The following is a 25902-nucleotide window of genomic DNA, read 5'->3' on the forward strand; positions in this document are numbered from 1 at the left end:
AAATTTTGTTTTAAATTTAATTTAAATAATATTTTAATATAATATTTATTGATGATTTGAGAACTAATTAAACCAAACACAAAATTTTTGAAAAGTAATTTTTTATTGTTTATAAGTTTCAATTTTTTTAAAGATAAGATATTAATTGAATATAATATTTTAGTTAAAAATATAAATAATTTTTATTAAAAATAAAGAAATTTTATAATAAATAATTAATAATATACAAATCGTGACAAAATAATAAATAGGTAAATAATTGCACCTGAGTGCATTTCAGGGAATTATTAAATATTAGAAAAAAAATGTTTTATTTTAAATAAAATTTTTGAATTTTTAGAAATTTAATAATCATATAAAAATAAGTATTCTAGATATTTTGTAAAATAAAAAATATATTTATGATATTATTTTAAAAAAATTATACAAAAACTATATATATTTTTTAAAAGTATGTACATAAACAAACCCTAATTCTTAACTATTTTCTTAAATAAATAAATACCTCTGTCCGGAATTTTGTTGCACTTTTAATAGATATATATTTTTTTACTTTGTATTTGAATTTTTAATATTTTATTTAAGTTTTAAATTATATAATATTTAATTAAAAATATATATATTTTTGTTAAAATTTATATGAATTGAATAATGATAATAATAATAATAATAATAATAATTAAATTGAATCAAAATACAAACTAAACAAAACTTAAGTTATGGGCAATGCGTGGAGAGCACGTGACTGAAAAGGATACAGGCGGTGGGTCACTCTCGTTCTCGTGGGGGATGTCACGTGCTGCTTCAAATGTGTCCGCTTCCGCTATTGGTTGTAAATTATTATATGGTGCGTTTATTAGGATATATTTAATTGTATTTTTTGTTTTTTTCATTAATATTTAATTCAACATATATATATATATATTTTGTTTTATATAATTCGATATCAATAAATCAAATCATGTTAGTGTCATGCTATTCTATTACACTTTTGAGGTATACAAATATGTATTTCATAATCTTATATTTTTGTGTTTTAAAAAATAATAAAAAAATATATACAAGTGTAAAAAAATGTTTGAAAAAGAACATATACATATTATAGAAGTTATAAAACATTCAAATAATAAAAATAATAATAATAACTACCGTACATGTAAAACAATCCTATTCCCTCCGTCCCTTAACAATCTATCCATTTTTCATTTTGGTCCGTCTCATAACAAAGTATTAATTTTCTTTTTTAGTAACTGTACAATCTATCTAACATTACAAATACTCTTCCAATTTACAATATATTACACAAATATCATTACCTTTATATCATACAATACTAATAGAGTTAATTTAGTCTTTTTATTTTTGTTTCTACTTTATCCCAATATAATACTAACATTTCAAAAATTCCGTACAAAAAGCAAATGAATATATAGATATGGGACCCAGAGAGTATATCATAAATAAAATAGATAAACATCACATAGTTTATTAAATAAATTTATGTGTTTTTTATTTTAAATCAAACACGCCCTATTTTGATTTTTGAATTAAAATTGGACATTTATAGGGTATTTCCGCAAGCAAATCTATAATTATATAGATACTTTTTAAATTTTTAGTATTATTATTTTAATAATTCATGTTAAGTTTTTATTTCACTTTATGAAGTATCACGTTAATTATTTAATTATTTTTTTACTATTTTCAAAAAAATTTAAAATTTTCTATTTAATTTAATAATTAAAAAATACTAATAATAAGAGGAATCTTTATTGAAACATAAAGAAAGGGCTTGGGTTTTGTTATTGTTGGTGAGAATGACATGGAAGGAGCAGCAGTCACGTGCGTCGTGGGTGGCCGTTGGGGTTGCTAAGTGGCCCCACTCAGATTAGGACACGCGTTCTTGTCAACACCCAATTGTGACGTACAGTACATTATAATAATTGCGCTTATTACACCTAATATACATATAAATACTTATTTTTCGTTTTAAATTAAATTAGCAAATATTACTATATATTGACAGTTGTGTGCTGTCTTTTTTCTTTTTTTTTTTGTGCTGTCTTTATATATATATAGTTTTTGTTATATACTTCGTATGCTGTATAGACGATACTTTATAAATTATTGGTTTATACTTCATGTACCAATTTACCAATAATCAGTACCCAAACAGCTGCAACATTAATATTAAAATAATATAACTTAAATTACAAATATATCATTACACAATTCCACTAACTAATAAAATACTATTCCCCTTTGGAATGTCGTCCACAAACTAATGTCCTATTTGGAATGTCGTTGTCCTCTTTCTATTTTTACTCTTTTACCTTTACTTTATTTATTTTTTTATTTACTACAAAATCTAAAGAACTCATCTGAAATGGACCAAAGAGAGTATTTTTTTTAAGAAGATAGTAAAATTGTATAGAATTTTATTTTATTTAAAAAAAAAAAAAAAAAAAGATTCAATGAGCTTGTCTTCTTTATTACTAGCGGAAAGACCCGTGCTACCCGGTGGCAATCTTTTCTAGTAGAAATACTTTGCTTCCAAAAAAAAATACTGTTTATAAACTTTCGGTTGTTTCTACCATTAAAGAAAAAACCATATAAAAAAAAAATTATGCAAAAATTGAAGAAAACTCTATTAAAAAATTTAAATTCATTGAAAAACTTACTTCAAGAAAACAAACTTATGCTCCCGGTGGCAATCTTTTCCAGTAGAAATATTTGCTCCCACAAAAAAACACGGTTAAAAAACTTTCGATTGCTTCTGCCATAAATAAGAAAAAAAAAACACCGTATAAAAAAGACTGCCCAAAAATTGAAAAGAACATTATTCAGAAACTTACTTGAAGAAATCTTCTCTTCCTGGTGGCAATCTTCTCTAATAAAAAAATTTGTTTCTATCATAGAGTTTGAGATTTGCTTTTTCATGAAAACTAATAGTAAAAAACTATATATCCACTATTATATAAATATAAACTGTATTTTCATTTTTAGTAAAAACTGTATCTCCACTATTTTTTAAAACTGTAAAAGAAAAAAAAACAAATTAAAAAAAAAAAAAATCTCAAAATTCTAAAATTACATGATTGCAAAATTTTGCAAAATTTTAAAGAAATGTGAGATCCACCTTGAGCTGTTATATATATATATATATATATATGATATGATTTATTTTACAATTTTTGCTTTTCATGTTACTATGTATTGGTGTTATTATTACATAAAAATCATACTGGATCAAATATGTAATTTCAAAATATATAATAAATATAAAGCTTCCATATAGTCAACACACATATAACATAAAATTTCAAAGCATATAAAGCATGTGTTGTGTTCTTTAAAATACTTCAACCCTTGTGTTTGTTTGAAAGATTTTAGAGTATTTGTACTTATTCACTAAAAATTCACCCTAAACATATCAATCAAAACACCTATTTTTTTTAAAAAAAATTTTTTATATTATACTCAAAATTAATTTTACATTCAAAACATCATATCAGCACATCGTACAACTATTCCAATTCAAATTTTTTACTATTCAAATCCCAATCCAAAATCCAAACCCCAGAACAAACACACCCTAATGTCTTATGGCTTATGAATATATCTCATGTAGTGAAATCTCAATTTAATAATATTTATTGTGTGGACTATTATCATACGGTATCAATTAATATTTCATTTACACAGTATTAAAACAAACTATATATGGTTGATTAATATCTGTCAGCACTATACTCAATGTAGTTATTCATCACTCAATCAGCAGCCATATATAGATTATGAATTGCATGACATTCTATTCATACTTCAAATTCACTAATAAAATAAAGTACAACACCCAACCAAATATGGTTATAAGTCACAAAGGAATTACCTCTTTGTTGTTGGCTTCTTCTGCAACAGAATAGTATTAACCATTTCCTTAACATATATGTAAAAACATTCTCTGCAACAATTAGGCATCAGGCTTACCTTCTGGACTCGAGTTCCATCGCGATGCGAGCACGAAAAGCCCTGAACAGAATACGACCTGGGCTTCGGGTGCTCCAGTCCGCACTCGGCTAGAATTGCATGTGTCGCAAGCCTCGCGATTTCTTTGAATGTATTAACTTCTGCATTCGGCTCAACGGATAAGTAGTTCTGTAATTAGATGGTAACAAAAATATTCAATTATCAACGAAAGGGTACGGCGAGCATACCTAATTTCTCCTTTTCGGTTTGAAGTTTCAGGTTGAGCTTTACGAGGGACTGGATCTCGCTTTTGGCTTCAGAATACTTCTGATTGTCGACACTGATTTTCTTCGACTCTGTTTTCTCCATCGGTTGCTTTAACTTGCTGTGGGAGGAAGAAGGATGATCGATCCCTTTAACAATGGTGTTTGAAGATTCGGGTACTTGGAATTTCGAGGAATGACCAATTATCGAGCACTCACGAGAACTAACATCATCAGTCCCGCGCTTTCTAGACACTGAAGATGGCTGCTTGCAAGAATCTTTTCGAGGATCATAATGACTCTGCTGTTGTCTGATGCTTCCAATGTTCTTCGGTGCAGTCTTTTGAACTGATTGTAATTTTCTTACAGGAAACTTCGAATCACGGTTTGATGTTGACATTTCTAGTCTTTGTTTTAGCAACGTTGCTTTGTCCATCATCTTCCAAGCCTTTTCGATCTCTTCTGCTCTTCCGGAATTTGTTGTCTGAGAAGAAGTACACTGAGCTGTCGATTGCTGGTCAGGACAAGATTGGCGTTCATTTGCACGAGGCATCGTCTTCTTTCTGGAAATGTTACCGTCGCTAGGGCTAGAAGAAAAATGCAAAATACCATTTCGAAAGCCATTCCAACTCTGGCGCATTAGACGTATCCGACCATGGAGATCGCGACAGTGCTGCAGGGTTCTGGCATTCGGCGGCATTAGATTTTCTGTACCGATTCCCACGATTCTTGTACATACTCTACCATTTTCGTTGCTGGTTGTACTAGAACTGTAGTGTTCTTGCACGATATCATATACGGAAACCTCAGCATCAGGTGATGATGGTCTTGGGATTGGGTTGGAACTGATTTGATCACCCGATTCAGCATTTGTTTCGATTCTTGATTGCTCGTCCTTCAGAAGTGTGCAGTCCTGGCAGAACCAATCACCTTCGGGAACTGTTGTCCCGAGACCAACACAGTAGGTATGAGCAGCACAGTCACAGAGATCACACAAGAGTAAGAGGCTCTCGTCTTCTACACCATTACAAACTGAACATTTGGATTCTGTATATGGATCCGAAGGCCCACTCGTCACATTTCCAAAATAATGATGAGCCTGCATCGTGGGCGCAATAAGAAAGACATTAATTACAATGAAACTCGTCCTCTTGCCTTGTTTGCTCGTCAAATGCAAGGAAGTTAATATCAAGAATATCAAGATATCTTACATGCCTCTGAAATATTAGTTTTTCAAATTCTGCCCATGCTTTCACAGCTCATATTTTAACCTTCCTTGCTATGAAAATCGATGACCAGCAGAGAATTTTTTATGTGAAATTTTAAACTTCACAGATACTATTAACAAGTATGTATAAAATGGAAGTTCCCCTTTTGTTTTGTGGCACATATATCAGCAATATGAAGAATTAATCTTGTTTCTGTCAATTTACAAGAAGTAGGTTCTGATTTATGGCAGATTATGAGATTGTTGACAATAAATTGATGTTGCAATATTACTAAATCATCAATTTCTAATACTATGAGATTTTGTATAGTCCAATACTGTTGTGTGGTGAATTTATACGAGATTTAGACTGAGTCCTAGCAGTGTACTGAGAAATTGATGAGCTGTGATGAAAAGCAGTTTCTGAATCTCTTTAATGCACATCAAATGTAACTTCGTCATGGTCAAATTTCACTAATGGCGGAACAAAATTTTTATATAAGAAGCCAAAAACTAAGCATCCTTCAATGGAGAATTGAATGAAGAGTTTGTGCAGAACGAGGAAATAGGAAACAAAACAACAACCTGATCGCGAAGGGGAACATGAACAACGCGCTCGGATTCGAATACAGGAGGCTTGGGTGGGCGGCGGATGGTGGAGAAGCGGCGCTTGCAGAGGGGGCATCTGGACTCGACCTTCGCCCACTCCATGATACAGACGAAGCAGAAGTTATGGCTGCAGCTGTCGATGTAACCTCTGCTCACTCCGCCGTCTCCGCGTTCCGACAGGCAAATCCCGCAGCAATCCACCGATTCATCCTCGATTTCCCTGTGATTCGGCGGCGAGGTCCCCTCGTCGATCTTCGATTTGCCTTTGGACATCGGAGAAGGTGGATCGGGTGATGAAATTAGGGTTTTAGGGCGTTTGTTTGGGGGAAACTGCGGCGGCTCCGCCATGGCGATTCAGCTCGCCGGCCGCGAAATGGCTGTCTCGTAATTATCGTTGGACTCGGAAATTCGAGGATAAAAAAGGATAATATTTACCTTTATTCCTCATTTTCTTTTTCGCCTTAAATTTACCTCAATATTTGTTGTACACGTGGCCGCTACAAATTCACTATGTAATGCACACGTAGGTATATTGTGGATTGTTCGTAGCCTAATGTTGAGATGAAGAAATTGAATTACAATCCCATCCAAGTCGCTCTTTTACTCTGCGTCTCGTTTCTCTCGAAAATAGAGTAATTAATTATAGTATATTATTATATTTATATATATAAAATACTCCCTCCGTCCCATAAATATAATTTTAATTGAATTGAATACGAGATTTAACTATTGATATTATATTGGTAGTAGATAAAAAATACGATAAAAGATTTTTTTTTTTTGCCTTCGTGTATTAATGTAAACAATAGTGACAATTGTATAATAAAAATAAAAAAATAGAGGTAATTTTATGGTGATACACTTAGTTATTTATGAAAATAAGACTATTATTTTTGGACGGACAAAAATGGTATTTAGTTATGTAAAAATAATTAATATTTTTATTAGTCTGTAATTTTTAATTATTTTTTAAATTTAATATTTATTAGCAATATATAATATTATTTCAGTCTGACTCTAATAACTCATTTACTTTTTTGCTTCTTGAATTTTGAATATTAATTATTGTTATCTCCATCTCCATAATTTGTTCCAATTTTCTATTTTCGTTTGTCCATATAATTTGTTCTTTCTATTTTTTAAAATATAATTATATATTTTAATTTCATTTTTTTATAATTTTTTAATTTTAATTAAACTATTTGTTTATTTTAATTTTAATTTATAATTAATTTTATTAAATAATATTTTTTTTACTAATATACTTTTTAATTATCTACTGATTATATATATATATTTTAAATTCTTGTATCTACCATAATAAGCCCAAAATATCTTAGACAGAAAGTATATCAAAACGTAGTACAAAAATTTAAAATATTTTTATAATACTAATAAAATGACATTATAAGTACAATTCTATGCAAAAGACCCGCTGACGGATGGAGTATTATTTTATTACTATATTTTTTTATTTATTTTTCAAATTATTAACTAAATTTACAAAGAACAAAAATCGTTTTTGTCATTATATATAAGACGGCCTATTGGCTTACTTACGTCTATGAATATCCAATATAACTGTGTTTTAATTTGGATGGATTGATAAAATAATAATAAATAATGAGATTAAAATTAATAATTACTATATAATAAGACAAAAACAATTTTTTCTCATTAAAAATATTTTTAATTATATTTTTTACTTTTCTTATTTATAATAAAATAATAATTTTAAAATCTTCATAATATCATAGTTAAATGTGCTATTCTCTTTACTGAAATTGTTTATTAAAATTTCCTATTCTATAAATGTGTTTAATTTGTACTATTTGAAAAGCATATTATTCACTCAAACGTTACAAAAAAAAAAAAAAAAAACCGTTAAAAATAAAAATATATTAATATTGCATTATAATGCTATCTAAATCAAAATTCAAATCAAAACTATTATGAATAGGCTTTTTAGGCTATGCATACAAAGTTGTATAAAATTCAGTTGGCTGCTGATATGGACTTCAAACCAAACACGGCCGTGTTGGTGTTGTGCACACTACTTGGTTTCCAGTGTTTTCAAGTCGTCGTCGTCTTCAAGCATGTTAACCTACACTTCGATCCCTTTCCCGTCGGCTCTGCTCATCAGTATGACGATGTTCTTGAACAGCAATGGCGTCGTGAACAAGACCGTACATGCATTGGGCATCATTTTTTTCTGCAGAATAATATACATCAGGTAGATAAAAATACCTTTCTGCAAATGGTGTTTGAAGCATGCATTACAGATTTACAGTTATGGTGAAAGTACACACATACAGAGCCTTGATAATTGAAATTCTCCATCTCCATTAAGCATTATTATAGCTCTCTAAAGCATTGCCCTGCTTAGAAGAAACCAGCCATAAGGGATCTGATGATCTCCCAACAATAATACTACAAAACTAAATTAAAGTTCCAAGGCACCAAAAGAATTATTAACTCACTCTTCAATATCTAATTGTAGCTTCTGAACAGAAATTACTGAATGTTGCAGAGTCAGGTTTGTTACCTGAAATAGAAGAGCACGGACAAGTTAAGTTCTCCACCGCAAGACCCTCGCTCAATTGGATGCAAGAGTTCTTTCTCATATCTGAAAATTCATGTCTCTTAAGAGTGTGTTTCTTTTTATGGGGTTAAAAAAAATTTGATTTGAATTTAATATTAAAATAGTGTACGATGGAATGTTTTGTGTGGGAAACGCAGACTTCAAATAATAGAAAATTAGAGTTTGGGGTAAAGAAACACACCCTATGTACTACATTCGCCAATAGGTGCTCGCTCAAGCGTAGATGCAGCACGAAAGACTTCCCATATGCTTATCAAGAATGTCAAAAGGCCTAAACTTTACCTATCATATCGATTTAGACAAAATAAGATGCTGATTTAACAGTTGAGAATGCTCAAAATTAAATAAGGAATTATAATGCCTAACCTTGGCAAAAAAATGTAGCTAAAAAGTATCTTAAGCTAGTCAATACTTTAATCTTCTCAGATATATGAGATGATGCAGAACAATAAAGCTTCTAGAAAATCATGTAGCAGTTGAGCACTACCATTAGCAAAAGCATAAGGTCCCCGTTCATATACATGAAGATGCATTTTCGGGTTGTTGAGAAATTGTTACAAAATAATCGCAAGTTCCAATACAAAATAAACGGAGTTCCATACTAACCTCAGCACTGGGTTGCCAAAATCTAAATGCTTCTGGAAGTGTGCTCTCAATAATATGTTCCATTACATAAAAAATTCTACATGTCTCTGGCGTAGACCTCCATGTTGAGAATGATACATTATTTTCAATCTAAATAATCAATGAACAGAAACAGAAACAGAATCATTCTGACTATATTCTTCACTCTCACTGACAGATAAAGAAAAATGATGAAATACATTATTACAGAAATAGCAAGGGTTATCACAAATGATTGAAGAAATGCATAATTACTACCACAAACTTTTAACCAAAATATATTTATATAAGACGGATCTTGGAACCAACTAGTCAAACTATCCCCCTTTTCATCCCTCCCCATCCAAAGTGCATTCCAAACCCATTTCACCTCAGATAAAAAACCAACCAAGGATCCCTAACTTCACATAAAAATAATGAGCAAACAGTAAACAATTACCCAATATTGAATCTATACGCAGATGATCAGTTGAGAGAAGACGGCCGCAGCAGACGGCAACAGTAGGGGTAGGCAAAATATCCCTCTCCCCATCCCACCAACAATATTGAAAACATCATATAACAAAACAATATTCACTCATATATTAAGGGGAAAAAAAGAAAATAACATTAATAATAAGTTGATTGAAAGAATTTGTTTCCATATAAAAAAGCATTACTGGAGCGCACCTGTTGCATCCATCCATCATGATTCTCTCTCATTTTCTTCCCATTCACCACATAATCCAATTATCATTTCAAGACAGACAGACCAAACATGATTGATACCCCTGCTGTAAAAAACTTTTAATTAAGAATAACAGGGCAGGGATGACCCTCCCTGCTGTCTGGTGTGTTGTTGCATTCAATTGAATGGATGTTGGAATTGTTCTCATTATCTCCCCTAATTGGAATAAATATTCAAGAAGAGCTTGTGCGTGATCTTCTTCCTACCTTTATTGATTTGGCTTTCCAACTTTCAAGATACACGACACCCACCAATATGAGACCCATTTAGCTTCCTACATTACCAAAAGATGAACCAACTTTAACTGTGGGCTCGAACTTTGCAGCAAATGCTAATGTTGACCGGACTGCAAAACTAGGTGTATTTGGCAGGAATGATGTTTTCAAAGAGCTGCTTAAATCTGCATCTTTCGGACCAACAGATTGACTCTCAGTCCTACTTGAGGAATATGATGATTTTGGTATTTCAGTGGATTCAGGAAGCTGGCTCGACTTGCCTTGCCTCTCTTTAATGAATGACAATGCAGCGCCACCAAAGCTGGAAAGAAGAGTATCTTGCTTCTTTGAACCATAGGAATGAATCTTGTCGAAAGGAGAGAAATTTATGTTTTGCTGTACACACATCCCACCTCCATTTATGTTTTCCTTCGCACCCTGTATGCGTAGAGAACTCTGGTTTGTCTGGCAATTGACATCTTCAAGAGTTCCACTACTCCCGAAAAAAGAGCCAGTCACTTTACCTTCACAGGCATCTTCCATGACTGATTTCCCTGTCAAAATATTGTGTTTAGAAAGTAAACCCGATATAATCTCACTAGTGGAACCATCAGCAGGTGGTTTGGAAAAGGAGAGAAAATTTAATCCCCTTGGTTTCTTCAAAACTGCTCTCTCAGGCAACTCATTCATCTTATCAGCACTTATGGAACCTTTGGCTGTTTCACTACCACCAACACTTGTTTTCAAAGTTGATCCGCCTTGTTTGATACCACTGCTTTCACAACATGAGATCTCTTCATTCAAATGGAAGCTTACTCCTTTGGGTACTTTCCCAGTAGTTTTTGAGGCCGGTCCAATACTCTGATGCAGGGAGTTCTCAGCAGAAAATAATTTAGTATCAAGTTTCTGACTAAACAAGCCATGCTTATTGGCTATCTTGCTACAGTCTGAGTTTTCCAGTGATGACGGCAACTTCACTGCAGGCATGGGGAGCTTTGATGCTGTGGATCCTTCCTTTATCAACACAGTACGCTGCACAGAAGTGCACTCAGGTTTGGAGGTGTTTGGTGCTGCAGAGAGATTCTGATTGGCTGGTATCTGAGACATTGTTTTCGGAATTACTTGTGATGTAGGGAAGAAAGCTGTAAAAGGATATACTTCATGGCCATATATTAAACAATCAGAAGTTACATAAGAAAATGGTTACCTCATGTGAGAACAAGCAGTCAGATCCTCTACTGCAAAAACCCTGTGTAGCATAGTTGTTGCATGGGTACTTAGAGAGATCATGGTCAAAAGGACAGTCATCTCCTTTCATGCAGGAATGACGGGCATAATGACCACATGGCTGCAAGCAATAACAAAAGCAGTGTCAGAAACTACAAAACCATGAAACTCAAGATGAAAGTTAGACAACCAAGACATTTCCATGAAACTATGCAGTACATGACTTACAGATACGTATTGATTAAATATGCTACACTAGTTAGACATTTGGTGAAAGTTTATTACAAGGATGAATAAGGGACAAATGGCCTATAAAATGACATTATGAAATAATTTTCTATTAGCCCATAATTGTTTATTAGGGAACAAAAGGGATACGTTTCAAAAGCTTGGATCAAGATCATTCACTTAAAATTATCACATTTGACAACTAACTGCATACATCTGTCAAGTAACATACGCAGAAAAAATGTACAGCTGCTCAAGCATACCTTAGACTTTGTCAAGGGAACTGCATCATGCGAGAATTTGCATTTCTCACCCTGTAGAAACAAAATAATGATCAGAGCAAGTTAGAAAACCTTTTCTTCAGAAATCATATGATTCACTTCTTTATTGGGAAATTACAGAAGAATAAAGCAACTAAAAGAGAAATCAGCACACTGAACAACTTAGTTACAAGATATCGGACAACCTCACGGCATCTTCCTTGAAGGTAATGTCGGCAATACGCTATCTTCTTCTTTTTTGTAATTGGAGGCAGCTTTAATCTTTTAACCCCAAGTTTTATGTTCTTTTCTGCTCGTTTGATTCTCTCTTTTTTCTGCTGACCAATATTGTGTGGCCACAAATAATGGTAAGAACTAGATATAGTAAGACATGTTAAAAGTGATAATTTAGTGTAGTAAATTTCTTTTGTAGACGTACCTTCTTTTTAGCTCTCTTTTCCTTAGTCAAAGGACCCTTCTTCCTTTTTTTCTTCATATCTCCATTCTGCAAAAAATTGGATGCCAAATTTTACCAACTATTTAAATAGCATGTACCATGAAAATTGTGCCAGTATAAACACTGTTTGTGTGGCACTGGAAAATATTCACATTGTACGATACCAATGAGAAATGAACCTAAAGAACAGGTTCCAAGCAATTCAAGAAAAAATAGAGAAGTGTCAGGAAACATGTTACAAACCATTTCAATGGTATCCGACAACTGACTTTCAGCAGCGTTCTGTTGTAGAATTATGTCACTTGGAGTTCCATTTTTCACACAAGGAACTCTAGGGCCGCTGCTTCGAGTCCCTGCTTCCCCATCAGAAACAACATTGTTTTCAGAACTACCTTGTACATGTGCAGCAGCTGTTCTGCTTTCCATCCTTGTACAATTATTGTCTCTATTCACTAATCCATCTAGTGATGCAACAGCCATTTCATGCTGCATATCCTCACGAACTTCAGCATCACAAATGAATTCTTCTTTACCGGGAACTGCCTGTGAAGCGGTCTCCATTTCAACAGTTTTTCCTTGCATTAATACAACATCTTCAGATAACGTATCAAATGATGCATCAATAGCCATGAAGTCATCGGAGATTTCTCCCTCTTCCATTTCACCATTTGTATTTGGACAAGAAGTTAGCTCCACCACTCCTGAGTTGTAAATGAGCTTCTCCAGTTCCATCTGCTTTAGTTGCAATTCAAGCACAGACTTCTTATGTGTGCCCTCCTCTAAAACCATACCATTCTCCTGATTCCCCGACACAGTATCTGATCTGTGAACAACCATATCCATGTCAAAGCAAGAGTCGAAAATTTCAGAAAAATCACTAACAGAAAAATCTTTGTCCACTTCAAGCTGCTCCAATGCACCCAAGTCCCCCATCTGAATGTCAATCATGCTGTTTGCAATAGTTTGCTCCTTGTCACTTCGAATAGCACAATCTCCTCTTTGGTTCCCATCTGTTAAAAGATCCACAGCCCTGCTTGTACTTGATGGAGCTATGTCCTGCTTCCCATCGTGTTTTAGGTTAATGTGATCCAAATTTGATCCTACTGTATGTTCATCACAATTAACTTCTTGAAGACCAAAGTTATCTTTGTGTTCGCCAGTAGAAATTTCTTGAACTAATTCATTCCTTGAATCTGTGCCATGGGCAGGTGGACCTAATAAATCAGTGAAAATCACTTTATCATCATTGATTGATAGATTTTCTTCAGACACTGGTCTTGATTCCGTATGGCCACTATCAACTGCACCAAAGGCAAGCAAAAACAAACAAGTAAAGATTCCACGAAAGGGTAAAGCCCCCAAAATCTGATCGCATAATGTATTTGAACTTTCAAGAAATCATGTCAAGTAAACTCCTAATAACCAAACATTGCACTGAGGTCCAAATAAACACAAACCTTAATTTCCAACTAGAAAAACCAAAAGTGATTGCTCAAACCCCATGTAGAATTAATTGTAAATTTGTAATGAACGCAAAAAAACATACTCTCACACCAATACTACCTTGCGTTTGCTGCTGAAGAGGAACGGAATGGCAGTGAAAAAGTATTCCAATAAGAGTCCGATAAGTGCGGCTAACAAGTGGCCGCCGGCGGTGCGGAGGGAATGAAATTGCGGCGGTTTCTGAGAGGTTTGGAGGCTCAGTTTGCACCATGTTTCGCCAACTCGGCCCTTGCAGAACTGTATCAGCAAAGCGGAACACCAAACCACGACACGATCAACAAACGAATATAACAACTAATTCGTGAATGAATCCTCTGGCCCTCGTCGATCTTCGATCCGCCTTTGGACATCGGAGGAGAAGGTGGGCGGGGTATGATTCAATATAATCAATTATGTTGTTATAAAATAAATTTAATATATATTTAAATATTTTAAATATTGTATTATAAAAAAAATATACTTATTATGAAAAATACAGTCATTTATTATAAATTACTAATTTATAAAAGAAAAGGGTTTTAAATATCTGATAAAGAATATTTATATTTAAAAAGATATATATAATAATTTTTTAAATAAATTTTATTTACAAATAATTACATTAATTTATATTTATTTACATGTTCCTCGACGCCGAGGATAGCTCCGAAGAGCGGGAAATTTCGGGACATTTTGAATAAAAAATTTTTACTCAACATTTAAATGCATCAATACTCAGTAAATATTACTGTTTCCGTCGTACAAATATATATTTATTTGGCAAATTTTTTAATAAAAGTAAATAATAATTATTTTTTTATATAATAAAAAATACAAAAATATAATAATTTTTTACTTAAAAATAAAACAAAAATAATTTTTTTTATTATGACAACTCGGAAAAAAAAAGCATAGATTCAAACGATAAAAAAATATTAAAAAATATAATTATAAACATGTTACGGTATATATTATTCAGTCATGAAAATTAACCATTCAATAGTAATATAGTTCTCGTACCACACTAAAAGAATAAATTCATCTACACGTGTGAACAGATTGATTAAATATATATTTGTATTTAATAAATTTTATGAGTATTAAAAAAAAATAACATCCAATTTAAATTTTTATTATTTATATTTAAATAAAAGACATGTAAAAATCAATTCGTTGAAATTAAAATCAATCCATTTTAATTTTGAATGTAACGGTACTCAAAACGCGCAGCTTCAAATATCCAAATTCAAATTTAAAATATAAATAAATAGATAAATATATTATTATTATTATTATTGCATTGCATTGCGAGTAGGCTTTAGTCTCCCAGTGTTTTGAAGTCGCCATCGTCGTCGTCTTCAAGCATGTTAACCCACGCCTCGATCCCTTTCCCGTCGGCTCTGCTCATCAGTATCACGATGTTCTTGAATGGAAATATCGTCGTGCACACCCACGCCGGTTTCCCCCACCCGAAGTCCGTCCCGTACACCGGAAATCCACACCAACTGCTGAAACTGCACACCGATGCTCCTTCCTTCTTCGTAATCGCTATGCTCTGCCTTAGGGTTTGGTATTCTCCTCCGCCGCTCCTCTGGATTTCCCCTATATATTCGCCGTCGATTTTTCTGAATGCGTTCCTCAGAAGCTCTGCTAGACGGTGCAATTCGTGCTCTCCGTCACCGTCGGCGACGTACGCCGGCGATAATACGTAGCAATTGCCGAAGGCTTGGAGCGGAGGATCCGCCATTCGAGGCCTCAGATTCACCGGATGAACTGCTGCGAACGTCCTGCATCCATTGCGCCGATGGTGTTCGATGAAATGCCTCCAAATCGAAGCCGAAACAGCCTCCACTCTGCTCGGATCCTTCACCTTCGATCCTTCCGCCGTCGCGATTTCAGCCCTCAACGACGCCAATTTCTGATCATCGTAAATGAATCTTCTCGTCACAATTTTCTCACGGTAGATGAACTTGGACGGCGACAGATCAGGTTCAGGCAGATCTATAGGGCGGAATTGCTCCGCCAGGACATGGAAGTTCGGAGCAACTACTCCGGCAGCTTCGCCGCGGCTAATCGCCGCCCAAGCTTGCACAAATTTCGACAACGAATTTCCGTCGGCTACTTTGTGCGACAGGCAAACCGCCATGGCGATTCCTCCGCAATCGAAGAGGTTAGCCTGCACAAGCAGGACAGTTGCTTCCCCCTGATGAGGATGATCCTGTGGCTGCACAGGCAGGTACTCTCTAAGCTCATCCATATCACAATTCTCTATAATATCTGCTAGCTTTCTGTGAACCATAGCTTCAATGAATTCGGCGCCATTGTCATTGCAATCGATGAATCGATTGCCGTCTCGAATTCTCCCCGCGATCGGATAGAATATCGTCAGAGCATCGGACAAGGATTTCTTGAGCCGGAGGAGTATGTCAGTGGGGCAAAATTGGTCGGATTGATCATCTGTGTAGAAGTATATTATGGGAGTGTAGATTGGGACAGCAATTTGATCGAGAAATGAAAGTTTCAATTCCCGGATGTGCGGCTCCGCGGGAGACGACGGCAGGATTGTTTCTTTGGAGATGATCTCGACTCGGTTCGCCATTGTTGCAACATGTAAGTTCTTTCTTGCTTGAATTTAGTTTGCATGTCGTCGTTTTTATACTGTTTATTATTTACATGGTTTGTCTTTGCTTAATGATATTACAAATTTACAATACAATGTTATGCTAATTTAGTACTTAGATTATAAGATCGATTATAACATATTATCATAATAGTAATATTTGAATATTAATTATTATTATATCAAAATTAATTATAAGAAAAAATTGAAAAAATATTTGTCGGATATCTGTTGAAAAAAAAAAACATCAGACATAGCATTATAACATAATATTATAGTAACTAATATCCTTTTGCTAATATATACTATTTCTTTCGTCTCAATTGAAATAGACATTTTGTAATTTCGTACTAAATTATAAAATAATAATATTTTATTAGTTAATAAAAGTATTTAAAAAATTTTAATATTTTTGTCTTTTAATTTTATATAAATTGTAATTTTATGTTTGTAATTTAAATAAAAATTTAAAAAATATTATAGTATTAGCATATAATTATTTTTTTTAAAAAAAAAACACTTTTTGACAATGGAACAGACAAAATAGTAAAAATATTACTTTGAATTGGGATAAAAAGAATATTATCATACTATATCATTATATACATTATCCTTTTGTTATCTAGTATATATCTACATTACATTATCTTCAGTATCTAATATCATTATGGTAGTATATAATTACATAACATTATATTTTTGTTGCATATACCTGCGTAACATTATTCTATATCTAAATACTTTTTATGTTTTACATAAAATGTCGATTTTTTTATTTTATTCTTTCTTATATAATTTGTCTCATTTTTTTTATTAAAAAAATAATTATACATTTTAGTTACATTTTAAATTTTATAGTTTATAATTATTAATTTTTTTGAAATTTTAGTTAAATATTTAGTTAATTTTAATTTATAATTATTTGTATTACACAATAATTATTTTCATTAATATATTTTTTAATTATTCATTAATTATATTTTCTCTAAATTTTTCGTGTCTACTGTAATATAGATATTTTTATGAGACCAAAGTTACAATACAACATAATTTTAGTGAAGAAGGGGGTATGTGTTAATTAAACATAGAACAATTTAAATATCACAAAAACAACAATTCAATAATAGAAACAACAACTTTTGCTTCTCAATCAAATTGTTGTCCCAATCTACGACAATTCAATAAATGGGTGTTAATGTAATATTTTAAATATAAAATTGATTATTAGTATAATATAAAAAAATAAAAAATACCTCCTCCGCGAGTAATGAACCCTTTTTATTAGGGACACGATTTTTTAGGTAATGTGGATTAGTAAATTATTAATAATAAGTTATAATATTAGTTTATTATTTTTTATATGAATAATATTATTGGTATTTTAAAAAATTTTAAGATTATATCTAAAAAAAATATATGCAATATGGATATTATTTTGTAGATAATAAAATTTTGTAAAATTTAAAGGGGTTTTGAGTGGATCTTACGTGTAAGATGTTAAAAGTTTAATTAAATTGAAGTATATTTGTTAAGTATGTCTAAGATTGAAAAAATTATCAAAAATGAAAAAAAGTCATCTTTTGTGGGACGTAAAACAAGAAAAATGGATCATATGTGACGGGACGGAGAGAGCAAATATTTTGATTGAATAACTTTTGAATTTTTTTTTTTATAAATAGTAAAAATTTATAAAACTCTTCTAAACGAACAAACCCTAGGCTATTCTTATCATTTTCATAATATATAAAATCTAGTATTCTTTTAGTAGTATATAATCTACATAACATTATATCTAAGTACCAAATTTACAATACAATTCAGTTTTATTGTATTCATATTCTTTTCATAGTATATAGTAAGTACTCTTTTTCTTTCACTTTTGTCATTTTTTTTATAGAAAATTATTATAAACTTTAATTATATTTTAAATTTTATAATTTATATATATATATTTTTTTTAATTCTGATTGAATTATTGACTAAATTGCACAAAATTCACTCGTAGTTTCATGGAATTGCACGAAATTCTCCATGCTTTTAAAATTATATCAACCTCTCTCGAACTCTGCATCTAACCCCATCGGCCCTCCTTATTTATCGGTTTATGAAGTTCATAATACTCATTTCTAAACTCCTAAAGTTATAAATATAGTTATTTCTAAACTCCTAAAGTATTATAAAATTCATTCGTAGTTTGAACGCGAGTAAGTAAAAAATTGATAGATAAGGATGACCGAGTTAGATGCAAAGTTAATGAAATACGAAGTTTGAAGCAGTTTTAAAAATATGAGAATTTTGCACAATTTTGTAAAACCAAATGTGCTTTTTATACAATTTAGCCTAAATTATTGGATAATTTTAATCTTAATTTATAATTATTTCTATTATACAATAATTATCTTTATTAATACATTTTTTAATTATTTATTAATTATACATTTTTTTAATCACACGAGCTCAAAATTAATTAATTAATTAATTAATTAATATTATTATTATTATTATTATTATTAATTAATTATTATTATTATTATTATTATTATTGCATTGCATTGCGAGTAGGCTTTTTAGTCTCCCAGAGTTTTCAAGTCGCCATCGTCGTCGTCTTCAAGCGTGTTCACCCACGCCTCGATCCCTTTCCCGTCTGCTCTGCTCATCAGTACCACGATGTTCTTAAACGGCAATATCGTCGTGCACACCCACGCCGGCTTCCCCCACCCGAAGTCCGCCTCGTACACCGGAAATCCACACCAACTGCTGAAATTGCACACCGATGCTCCTTCCTCCTTCATTATCAACATCCTCTGCCTTTCGGTTAGGTATTCTCCTCCGCCGCTCCTCTGGAATTCCCCTATATATTCGCCGTCGATTTTTCTGAATGAGTTCCTCAGAAGCTCTGCTAGACGGTGCAATTTGTTCTCTCCGTCGCCGTCGGCGTACGCCGGCGATAACACGCAGCAATTGCCGAAGGCTTGGAGCGGACAACCCGCCATTCGAGGCCTCAGATTCACCGGATGAAACGCCGCTATCTTCGTGCATCCATTGCTGCGATGGTGTTCGATGAAATGCCTCCAAATCGAAGCCGAAACAGCCTCCACTCTGCTCGGATTCTTCACCGTTGATCCTTCCGCCGTCGCGATTTCAGCCTTCAAAGACGCCACTTTCTGTTCATCGTAAACGAATCTTCTCGTCACAATTTTCTCACGGTGGATGAACTTGGACGGCGACAGATCAGGTTTAGGCAGATCTATAGGGCGGAATTGCTCCGCCAGGATATGGAAGCTCGGAGCAACTACTCCGGCAGCTTCGCCGCGGCTAATAGCCGCCCAAGCTTGCACAAACTTCGACAATGAAGTTCCGTCGGCTACTTTGTGTGACAGGCAAACCGCCATGGCAATTCCTCCGCAATCGAAGAGATTAGCCTGCACAAGCAGGACAGCTCCTTCCCCCTGTTGAGGATGATCCTGTGGCTGCACAGGCAGGTACTCTTTAAGCTCATTCATATCAGGATTTTCTATAACATCTCTTAACTGACTGTGAACCATAGCTTCAATGAATTCGGCGCCACTGTCATTGCAATCGATGAACCGATTGCCGTCTCGAATTCTCCCGGCGATCAGATAGAACATCGTCAGAGCATCGGACAAGGATTTCTTGAGCCGGAGGATTAAATCAGCGGGGCAAAACTGGTCGGATTGATCAGCTGTGTAGAAGAATATTATTGGAATGTAGATTGGGGCAGCAATTTGATCGAAAAATGAAAATTTCGATTCCCAGATGTGCGGCTCCGCTGGAGACGACGGCCGGATTATTTCTTTGGAGATGATCTCGACTCGGTTCGCCATTGTTGCAACTTGTAAGTTCTTTCTTGCTTGAATTTAGTTTGCATGTCGTCGTTTTTATACTGTTTATTATTTGCGTGGTTTGGCTTTGCTTACACGAAATTACAACTTTGGAATATGCTAATTTAGTACTTAGATTATAAGATAGATTATAACATATTATAATATTATACAATACTAATATAATAAATATAATATTATAGTATTCATATCAAAGTAACATTATAATATAACATTATAACTAGTATCCTTTTGTATTTATTGTAGAGATATACAACCAAAATACTTCCTCCGGCCCTTATTTATTTACCCGTTCGCTTTTTGTATCTAGTTTATTGTGTGATATAAAAATAATGATATTTGTATAATATATTGTAAATTGTAAGGATATTTTTAACGTTACTAAAAAGTACAATTACTAAAAAAATAAAATGAATACTTTGTTAAGAGATGGACCAAAATAAAAAATTGAATAAATTATTAAAAGACGGAGGAAATATAATGCAATATAGATATATATTACCAAAATGATATTATTTATATCTACATAACATTATAACATAACATTATATTATACTTTTGGTAGTATATATATATATATAGTAAATTATCTCTAGTCCATAACATTGTATTCCTTCCGTTCCGCAAGAAGGTTGTCATTTGATTTTTGTATCATTATATTTAATATTAAATTTTTTTTTGTATTTGAATAATTTACTCGAAAAATATCATTATATATGTATTATAAGAGACTAATAAATATATTTTTGTTTTTTTTTTCTTGATTTGTATTACGTATTGATAATATAATTAATATTCAATGATCAACATGAAAAAAACAATAATAACCTTGTGAAACAGAGGGAGTATTATACTTTTTGTAGTATCTATATATATTACATTATGCCTAGTTCATAATATTATATTATACTTTTGGTAGTATATATATATATATATTACATTATCCCTAGTCCATAACATTATATTTTACTTTTGGTAGTATATATATATATATATATATATTACATTATCCCTAGTCGATAACATTATATTATACTTTTGAAAGGGTATATTTGGATTTTGCAGTACATTAACAAATAATAGTATTTTAGTTGTCAGTGTAAGTGTAAAATATTATTACATTTTTGTTTTTTGATTTTATGTAAAAAATAATTGTATGTTTAATAATATTGTTGAAATTTAAATAAAAGTTAAAATGATATTTTAGTATTAATGTACAATTAATTTTACTTAAAAATAAAAAGAATACTTTTGAGTGGGACAGACGAAAATTGTAAAAGAAAATTGTAAAAAAAAAATAAAAAATTGAATTGGAATAGAAAGAGTATCAATTTGGTGGCATATATCTAGATGACATTATACTACTTCCTCCGTCCAATTTCAATTGTCCTAAAGTATATTTGCACGGTTTTTTTAAGTGATTGTTTTTTTTGTTATGAATGGACAAATTTGTCCTTAAGTGTATGGTAGAGATTAAAAGAATAAATGAATGAAGGGTAAAAATATAAAATTTGTGTTTAAAAAAAAGTAAATAGGACAATAGTTGTTGGACGTCCCAAATAGGAAAGTAGGACATTAGTTTGTGGACGGATGGAGTATTTTGGTAGTATATCTACGTAACATTATATCTAGGACTAAAGTTACAACACTATAATTTTAGGTAGGAACAATTTATGTGTTGATTATAGTTGATTAGAAATTAGCAAACTTTAAGCAGTAAGAAAATAAAATTTTAAGTTCAATAAAGTTTAAGTTCAAAATAATTTAATACCCAAAAAACAAAGTTTAAACATAAAAAAGCAAGTTCAAAACTAAGAACATAAAATTTTAGATTCAACACAGTTGAACGTACGAAACAACTTAAATAACAAAAAAGCAACAACTTAATCTTCAAAACAACAATTTATTTCTCTTAATTAACCATTGTATTTATATAAAAATAAAAAACATAAAAAAAAACATAAAGTACGATAACATTTTATAATGTCGTAGCCGCCTCAAATTTAGGGTATTTATTTATTTTTTTTTTATATATGACGTGGGAATCCGCAGCCGCTATTCGAAAATGCATACTGGATAAATCTCCGACCAAACTTAATACCTTGCAAACTAGACCTGACATGCAAGTCACACTAGGCGAACCATGTGTGACAGATGACCTGAGGCGTCGGGGGTTTGAACCCATAACCTCACGGCGATATCTTTTTTGTAGTATATAATGTACATTATATTATACCTAATACCAAATTTAGAATACAATACAATTTTAGATTGTGTTCATTCTGCGGATTCCCGAGCATTTTTCTTATAAAATTACTGTATTGACATACCATTTGAAAAACTCTACCCTACACCCTACCCTTTTTCGTCTTCCCCATATACAGAACAACGACAATGGCTCCCTTTTTTATGGTCTCCCGGTTAGATTAATGATTTTTCATCAACGGATCTAAAAAATAATTATACAAATTATGAGGCAAAAAAATCGAAATATCTGACCATGACTTCTTGCAGGCTAGGGTCATCTCTCTCTCCTCTCTCTCTTTTCTTTCTTCTTTAATTTTGATTATTTTGGATATAAAACTTTTTGAACACATCGGATTTGTGAGACATTTTAAAGAACAACCATTGCGGTTGCTCTCACTTGTGTGGAGGTCTTGTTGGCTGAAAGATTGAATCTTGAAACAGTAAAATCGAATTTATCATTTCTTTTACTTATAGAATTAACTTGAATTTTATTATTATTATTATCAATCAAATCAAATTTTATATCAACTATCATTCACAAAATTATTTTAATAATATAAAATATTCAAATTAGTCCAGCCATTATTCACAAAATTATTTTAGATTGGTCCAGTCAAGCTAGCTATATATTGTGTGTATTATAGACACTTTTCTACTTAAGGTGGTAAGATGATGCTCTATTTGCTATAGGTGGCTTTTTCAATTCCTTCACCAACTTTGTTTAGAATCAACAAAGATTTCGTCGCACATTACATATCCGGTTTACTATAGACACGAAAATTTAAAATAAGTATAATTAGTAAATAATTAATAATATATTAGTTAAAATAATTATATTATAATATAAATAATTATAAATTAAGATTAAAATTAAAAAATTTTAAATTAAAAAATAAAATTAAAGTTGTAATTATTTTTAATAAACAAAAATAATATGAGATATGAAATAGAGATAAACAATAATATGGACACGAACACAGTAGAGCAGAAAGAATATTATTCAAACCAATATTCAAATATCCAAATTCAATTAAAAGAAAAACATCCACGCGAGCTCAAAATTAATTAATCATTATTATTATTATTATTATTATTATTATTATTGCATTGCGAGTAGCTAGGCTTTAGGCTTGCAGTGTTTTCAAGTCTCCACCATCGTCGTCTTCAACCATGTTAACCCACGCCTCGATCCCTCTCCCCTCAGGTCTGCTCATCAGTATCACGATGTTCTTAAACGGCAACAATGTCGTGCACACCCACGCCGGCTTCCCCCACCCGTAGTCCACCTCGTACACCGGAAATCCACACCAACTGCTGAAATTGCACATCGCCGCTCCTTCCTTCTTCATAATCACTATCCTCTGCCTTAGGGTTAGGTATTCTCCTCCGCCGCTCCTCTGGATTTCCCCTACATATTCACCGTCGATTTTTTTGAATGCGTTCCTTAGAAGCTCTGCTAGACGGTGCAATTCGTGCTCACCGTCGGTGACGTACGCCGGCGTTAACACGTAGCAATTGCCGAAGGCTTGGAGCGGAGAATCCGCCATTCGAGCCCTCAGATTCACCGAATGAACCGCCGCGACCTTCGTGCATCCATGGCGCCTATGGCGTTCGATGAAATGCCTCCAAATCGAAGCCGAAATAGCCTCCACTCTGCTCGGATTCTTCACCGTTGATCCTTCCGCCGTCGCGATTTCAGCCTTCAGCGACGCCAATTTCTGTTCATTGTAGATGAATCTTCTCGTCACGATTTTTTCACCGGAGATGACATTTGACGGCGACGGATGAGGTTCAGGCAGATCTATAGGGGGGAATTGCTCTGCCAGGATATGGAAGTTCGGAGCAACTACTCCGGCAGCTTCGCCGCGGCTAATCGCCGCCCAAGCTTGCACAAACTTCGACAACGAAGTTCCGTCGGCTACTTTGTGCGACAGGCAAACCGCCATGGCAATTCCTCCGCAATCGAAGAGATTAGCCTGCACAAGCAGGAGAGCTCCATCCACCTGTTGATGATGATCCTCTGGCTGCACAGGTAGGTACTCTTTAAGCTCATCCGCATCAGGATTCTCTATAACGTCTCTTAGCTGTCTGTGAACCCTAGCTTCGATGAATTCAGCGCCATTGTCATTGCAATCGATGAATCGATTGCCTTTTCGAATTCTCCCAGCGATCGGATAGAACATCGTCAGAGCATCGGGCAAGGATTTCTTGAGCCGGAGGATGATATCGGCAGGGGAAAACTGGCAGGATCGATCAGCTGTGTAGAAGAATGTTAAGGGAATGTAGTTTGGGACAGCAAGTTGATCGAGAAACGAAAATTTCCGGATGTGCTGCTCCGCCGGAGACGACGGCCGGATTGTTTCTTTGGAGATGATCTTGACTCGGTTCGCCATTGTTGCAACTTGTAAGTTCTTTCTTGCTTTATTTCAGTTTGCAGGTCATCGTTTTTATACTGTTTATTCTTTACATGGTTTGTCTTTGCTCACACGATATTACTAATAAAAATACAATGTTATGATAATTTAGTACTTTAGATTATGATTATACAATACAATATTACCATTTATATCTGCGTAACATTACATTACAGTACTTCATATCTCATCCAAATTTATTCATATTTTTCGTATTTAATTGTTATTTAAATTTATTTCAGTTTTTTTTTAATAAAAAATTATTACAGGAACGTGATTTAAATAATATTATAGTTGGTAAAAAAATATAAATAAAAGACTTTTTTGTCCTTACAAGTATATTAATATAAAAAGTAGTGACAATAAAAATAAAAAAATAGAGGTAGTTTTACGGTGATATTGTTATTTATGAAAATAAGACTATTATTTTGAGACGAATAAAAATGATAAACAATACTATTGTATTGAGACGGAGGGAATATTTTTTTCTAATTTTTTTATTATAAAATAAAATAAAATTAATTTTAGCTACTTTTCTTTGGATTAGATGGAAATAAGTTCATATGATAAAAGAAGTATCTAGTATCCTTTGTTATCTAGTATATTTTGGTAGTATATATCTACATTACATTATTTTTAGTATCTAATACTCTCTCCCCCATTGCAGTTATTTATATTTTCGTTTGTTTTATATAATTTTTTATTTTTATTTTTAAAAAAAATATAATTATATACTTTAATTATATTTTAAAATTTATAAGTTATAATATTTTTTTAATTTTAATTAAAGTATTTAGTCATTTTAATATTAATTTATAATTATTTTTATTAAATCATAATTATTAGTATTAATCATAATCATTATAATCATCATCTAGAGAATTACTA

General features: G+C 32.5%; 5 protein-coding genes and 1 long non-coding RNA gene across 21 annotated transcripts; all 6 read right to left on the reverse strand.

Moving 5' to 3' along the window:
* Positions 1 to 2165: 2165 nt before the first annotated feature.
* On the reverse strand, positions 2166 to 3026 carry LOC127241820 (uncharacterized). The gene is made up of 2 exons (XR_007836631.1): positions 2856 to 3026; positions 2166 to 2776 (listed from the first exon to the last, which is right to left on the reverse strand). It is a non-coding gene; the product is annotated as an uncharacterized LOC127241820 (long non-coding RNA).
* Positions 3027 to 3762: 736 nt separating this feature from the next.
* Positions 3763 to 6481, reverse strand: LOC127241832 (autophagy-related protein 36-like). Its single transcript, XM_051261054.1, has 3 exons — positions 6025 to 6481; positions 4218 to 5331; positions 3763 to 4130 (listed from the first exon to the last, which is right to left on the reverse strand). Exons 1-3 carry the CDS (start codon positions 6394 to 6396, stop codon positions 3889 to 3891), a joined length of 1728 nt encoding a protein of 575 aa, XP_051117011.1. The 5' UTR covers positions 6397 to 6481; the 3' UTR covers positions 3763 to 3888.
* Positions 6482 to 7938: 1457 nt separating this feature from the next.
* Positions 7939 to 14256, reverse strand: LOC127241871 (zinc finger CCCH domain-containing protein 65-like). 16 transcript variants are annotated; one of them, XM_051261112.1, is made up of 12 exons: positions 13952 to 14256; positions 12632 to 13689; positions 12371 to 12436; positions 12138 to 12266; positions 11935 to 11985; positions 11424 to 11564; positions 9714 to 11314; positions 9257 to 9385; positions 8832 to 8932; positions 8594 to 8674; positions 8362 to 8426; positions 7939 to 8260 (listed from the first exon to the last, which is right to left on the reverse strand). In XM_051261112.1, the coding sequence occupies exons 1-7, from the start codon at positions 14100 to 14102 to the stop codon at positions 10268 to 10270; spliced, it is 2643 nt and encodes an 880-aa protein (XP_051117069.1). In that variant the 5' UTR covers positions 14103 to 14256; the 3' UTR covers positions 7939 to 8260; positions 8362 to 8426; positions 8594 to 8674; positions 8832 to 8932; positions 9257 to 9385; positions 9714 to 10267. The 16 variants fall into 16 exon arrangements, with proteins under 16 accessions (XP_051117069.1, XP_051117072.1, XP_051117077.1 ...); XM_051261115.1 differs by having other exon boundaries at positions 8529 to 8674; XM_051261109.1 differs by lacking the exon at positions 7939 to 8260 and having other exon boundaries at positions 8358 to 8426; positions 9714 to 10044; positions 10208 to 11314.
* A 932-nt stretch (positions 14257 to 15188) lies between these two features.
* On the reverse strand, positions 15189 to 16549 carry LOC127241720 (stemmadenine O-acetyltransferase-like). The gene has a single exon (XM_051260892.1). The coding sequence runs from the start codon at positions 16467 to 16469 to the stop codon at positions 15189 to 15191; it is 1281 nt and encodes a 426-aa protein (XP_051116849.1). The 5' UTR covers positions 16470 to 16549.
* Positions 16550 to 19056: 2507 nt separating this feature from the next.
* LOC127241722 (stemmadenine O-acetyltransferase-like) lies at positions 19057 to 20335 on the reverse strand. Its single transcript, XM_051260893.1, has one exon. It carries the CDS (start codon positions 20333 to 20335, stop codon positions 19058 to 19060), a length of 1278 nt encoding a protein of 425 aa, XP_051116850.1. The 3' UTR covers position 19057.
* A 3389-nt stretch (positions 20336 to 23724) lies between these two features.
* On the reverse strand, positions 23725 to 25080 carry LOC127241723 (stemmadenine O-acetyltransferase-like). The gene has a single exon (XM_051260894.1). It carries the CDS (start codon positions 24991 to 24993, stop codon positions 23725 to 23727), a length of 1269 nt encoding a protein of 422 aa, XP_051116851.1. The 5' UTR covers positions 24994 to 25080.
* Between the last annotated feature and the right edge of the window lie 822 nt (positions 25081 to 25902).

The sequence above is a fragment of the Andrographis paniculata genome, unplaced genomic scaffold (assembly GCF_009805555.1).
Source record: "Andrographis paniculata isolate CXL003 unplaced genomic scaffold, ASM980555v1 Contig83END, whole genome shotgun sequence".
NCBI lineage: Eukaryota > Viridiplantae > Streptophyta > Magnoliopsida > Lamiales > Acanthaceae > Andrographis > Andrographis paniculata.

What these genes read in the sequence shown, in the direction of transcription:
- LOC127241832 (XM_051261054.1), bottom strand. Translation starts at nt 6,396, where the DNA reads ATGGCGGAGCCGCCGCAGTTTCCCCCAAACAAACGCCCTAAAACCCTA. An exon ending in ATGTTCCCCTTCGCGATCAG is followed by an intron (nt 5,332 to 6,024) that starts GTTGTTGTTTTG and finishes CCCACGATGCAG; the next exon opens with GCTCATCATTATTTTGGAAA. An exon ending in AACCGAAAAGGAGAAATTAG is followed by an intron (nt 4,131 to 4,217) that starts GTATGCTCGCCG and finishes AGCCGAATGCAG; the next exon opens with AAGTTAATACATTCAAAGAA.
- LOC127241871 (XM_051261120.1), bottom strand. Translation starts at nt 14,102, where the DNA reads ATGGTGCAAACTGAGCCTCCAAACCTCTCAGAAACCGCCGCAATTTCA. An exon ending in AAAAGAGAGCTAAAAAGAAG is followed by an intron (nt 12,267 to 12,370) that starts GTACGTCTACAA and finishes ATTGGTCAGCAG; the next exon opens with AAAAAAGAGAGAATCAAACG. An exon ending in TTCAAGGAAGATGCCGTGAG is followed by an intron (nt 11,986 to 12,137) that starts GTTGTCCGATAT and finishes TTGTTTCTACAG; the next exon opens with GGTGAGAAATGCAAATTCTC.
- LOC127241720 (XM_051260892.1), bottom strand. Translation starts at nt 16,469, where the DNA reads ATGGCGAACCGAGTCGAGATCATCTCCAAAGAAACAATCCTGCCGTCG.
- LOC127241722 (XM_051260893.1), bottom strand. Translation starts at nt 20,335, where the DNA reads ATGGCGAACCGAGTCGAGATCATCTCCAAAGAAATAATCCGGCCGTCG.
- LOC127241723 (XM_051260894.1), bottom strand. Translation starts at nt 24,993, where the DNA reads ATGGCGAACCGAGTCAAGATCATCTCCAAAGAAACAATCCGGCCGTCG.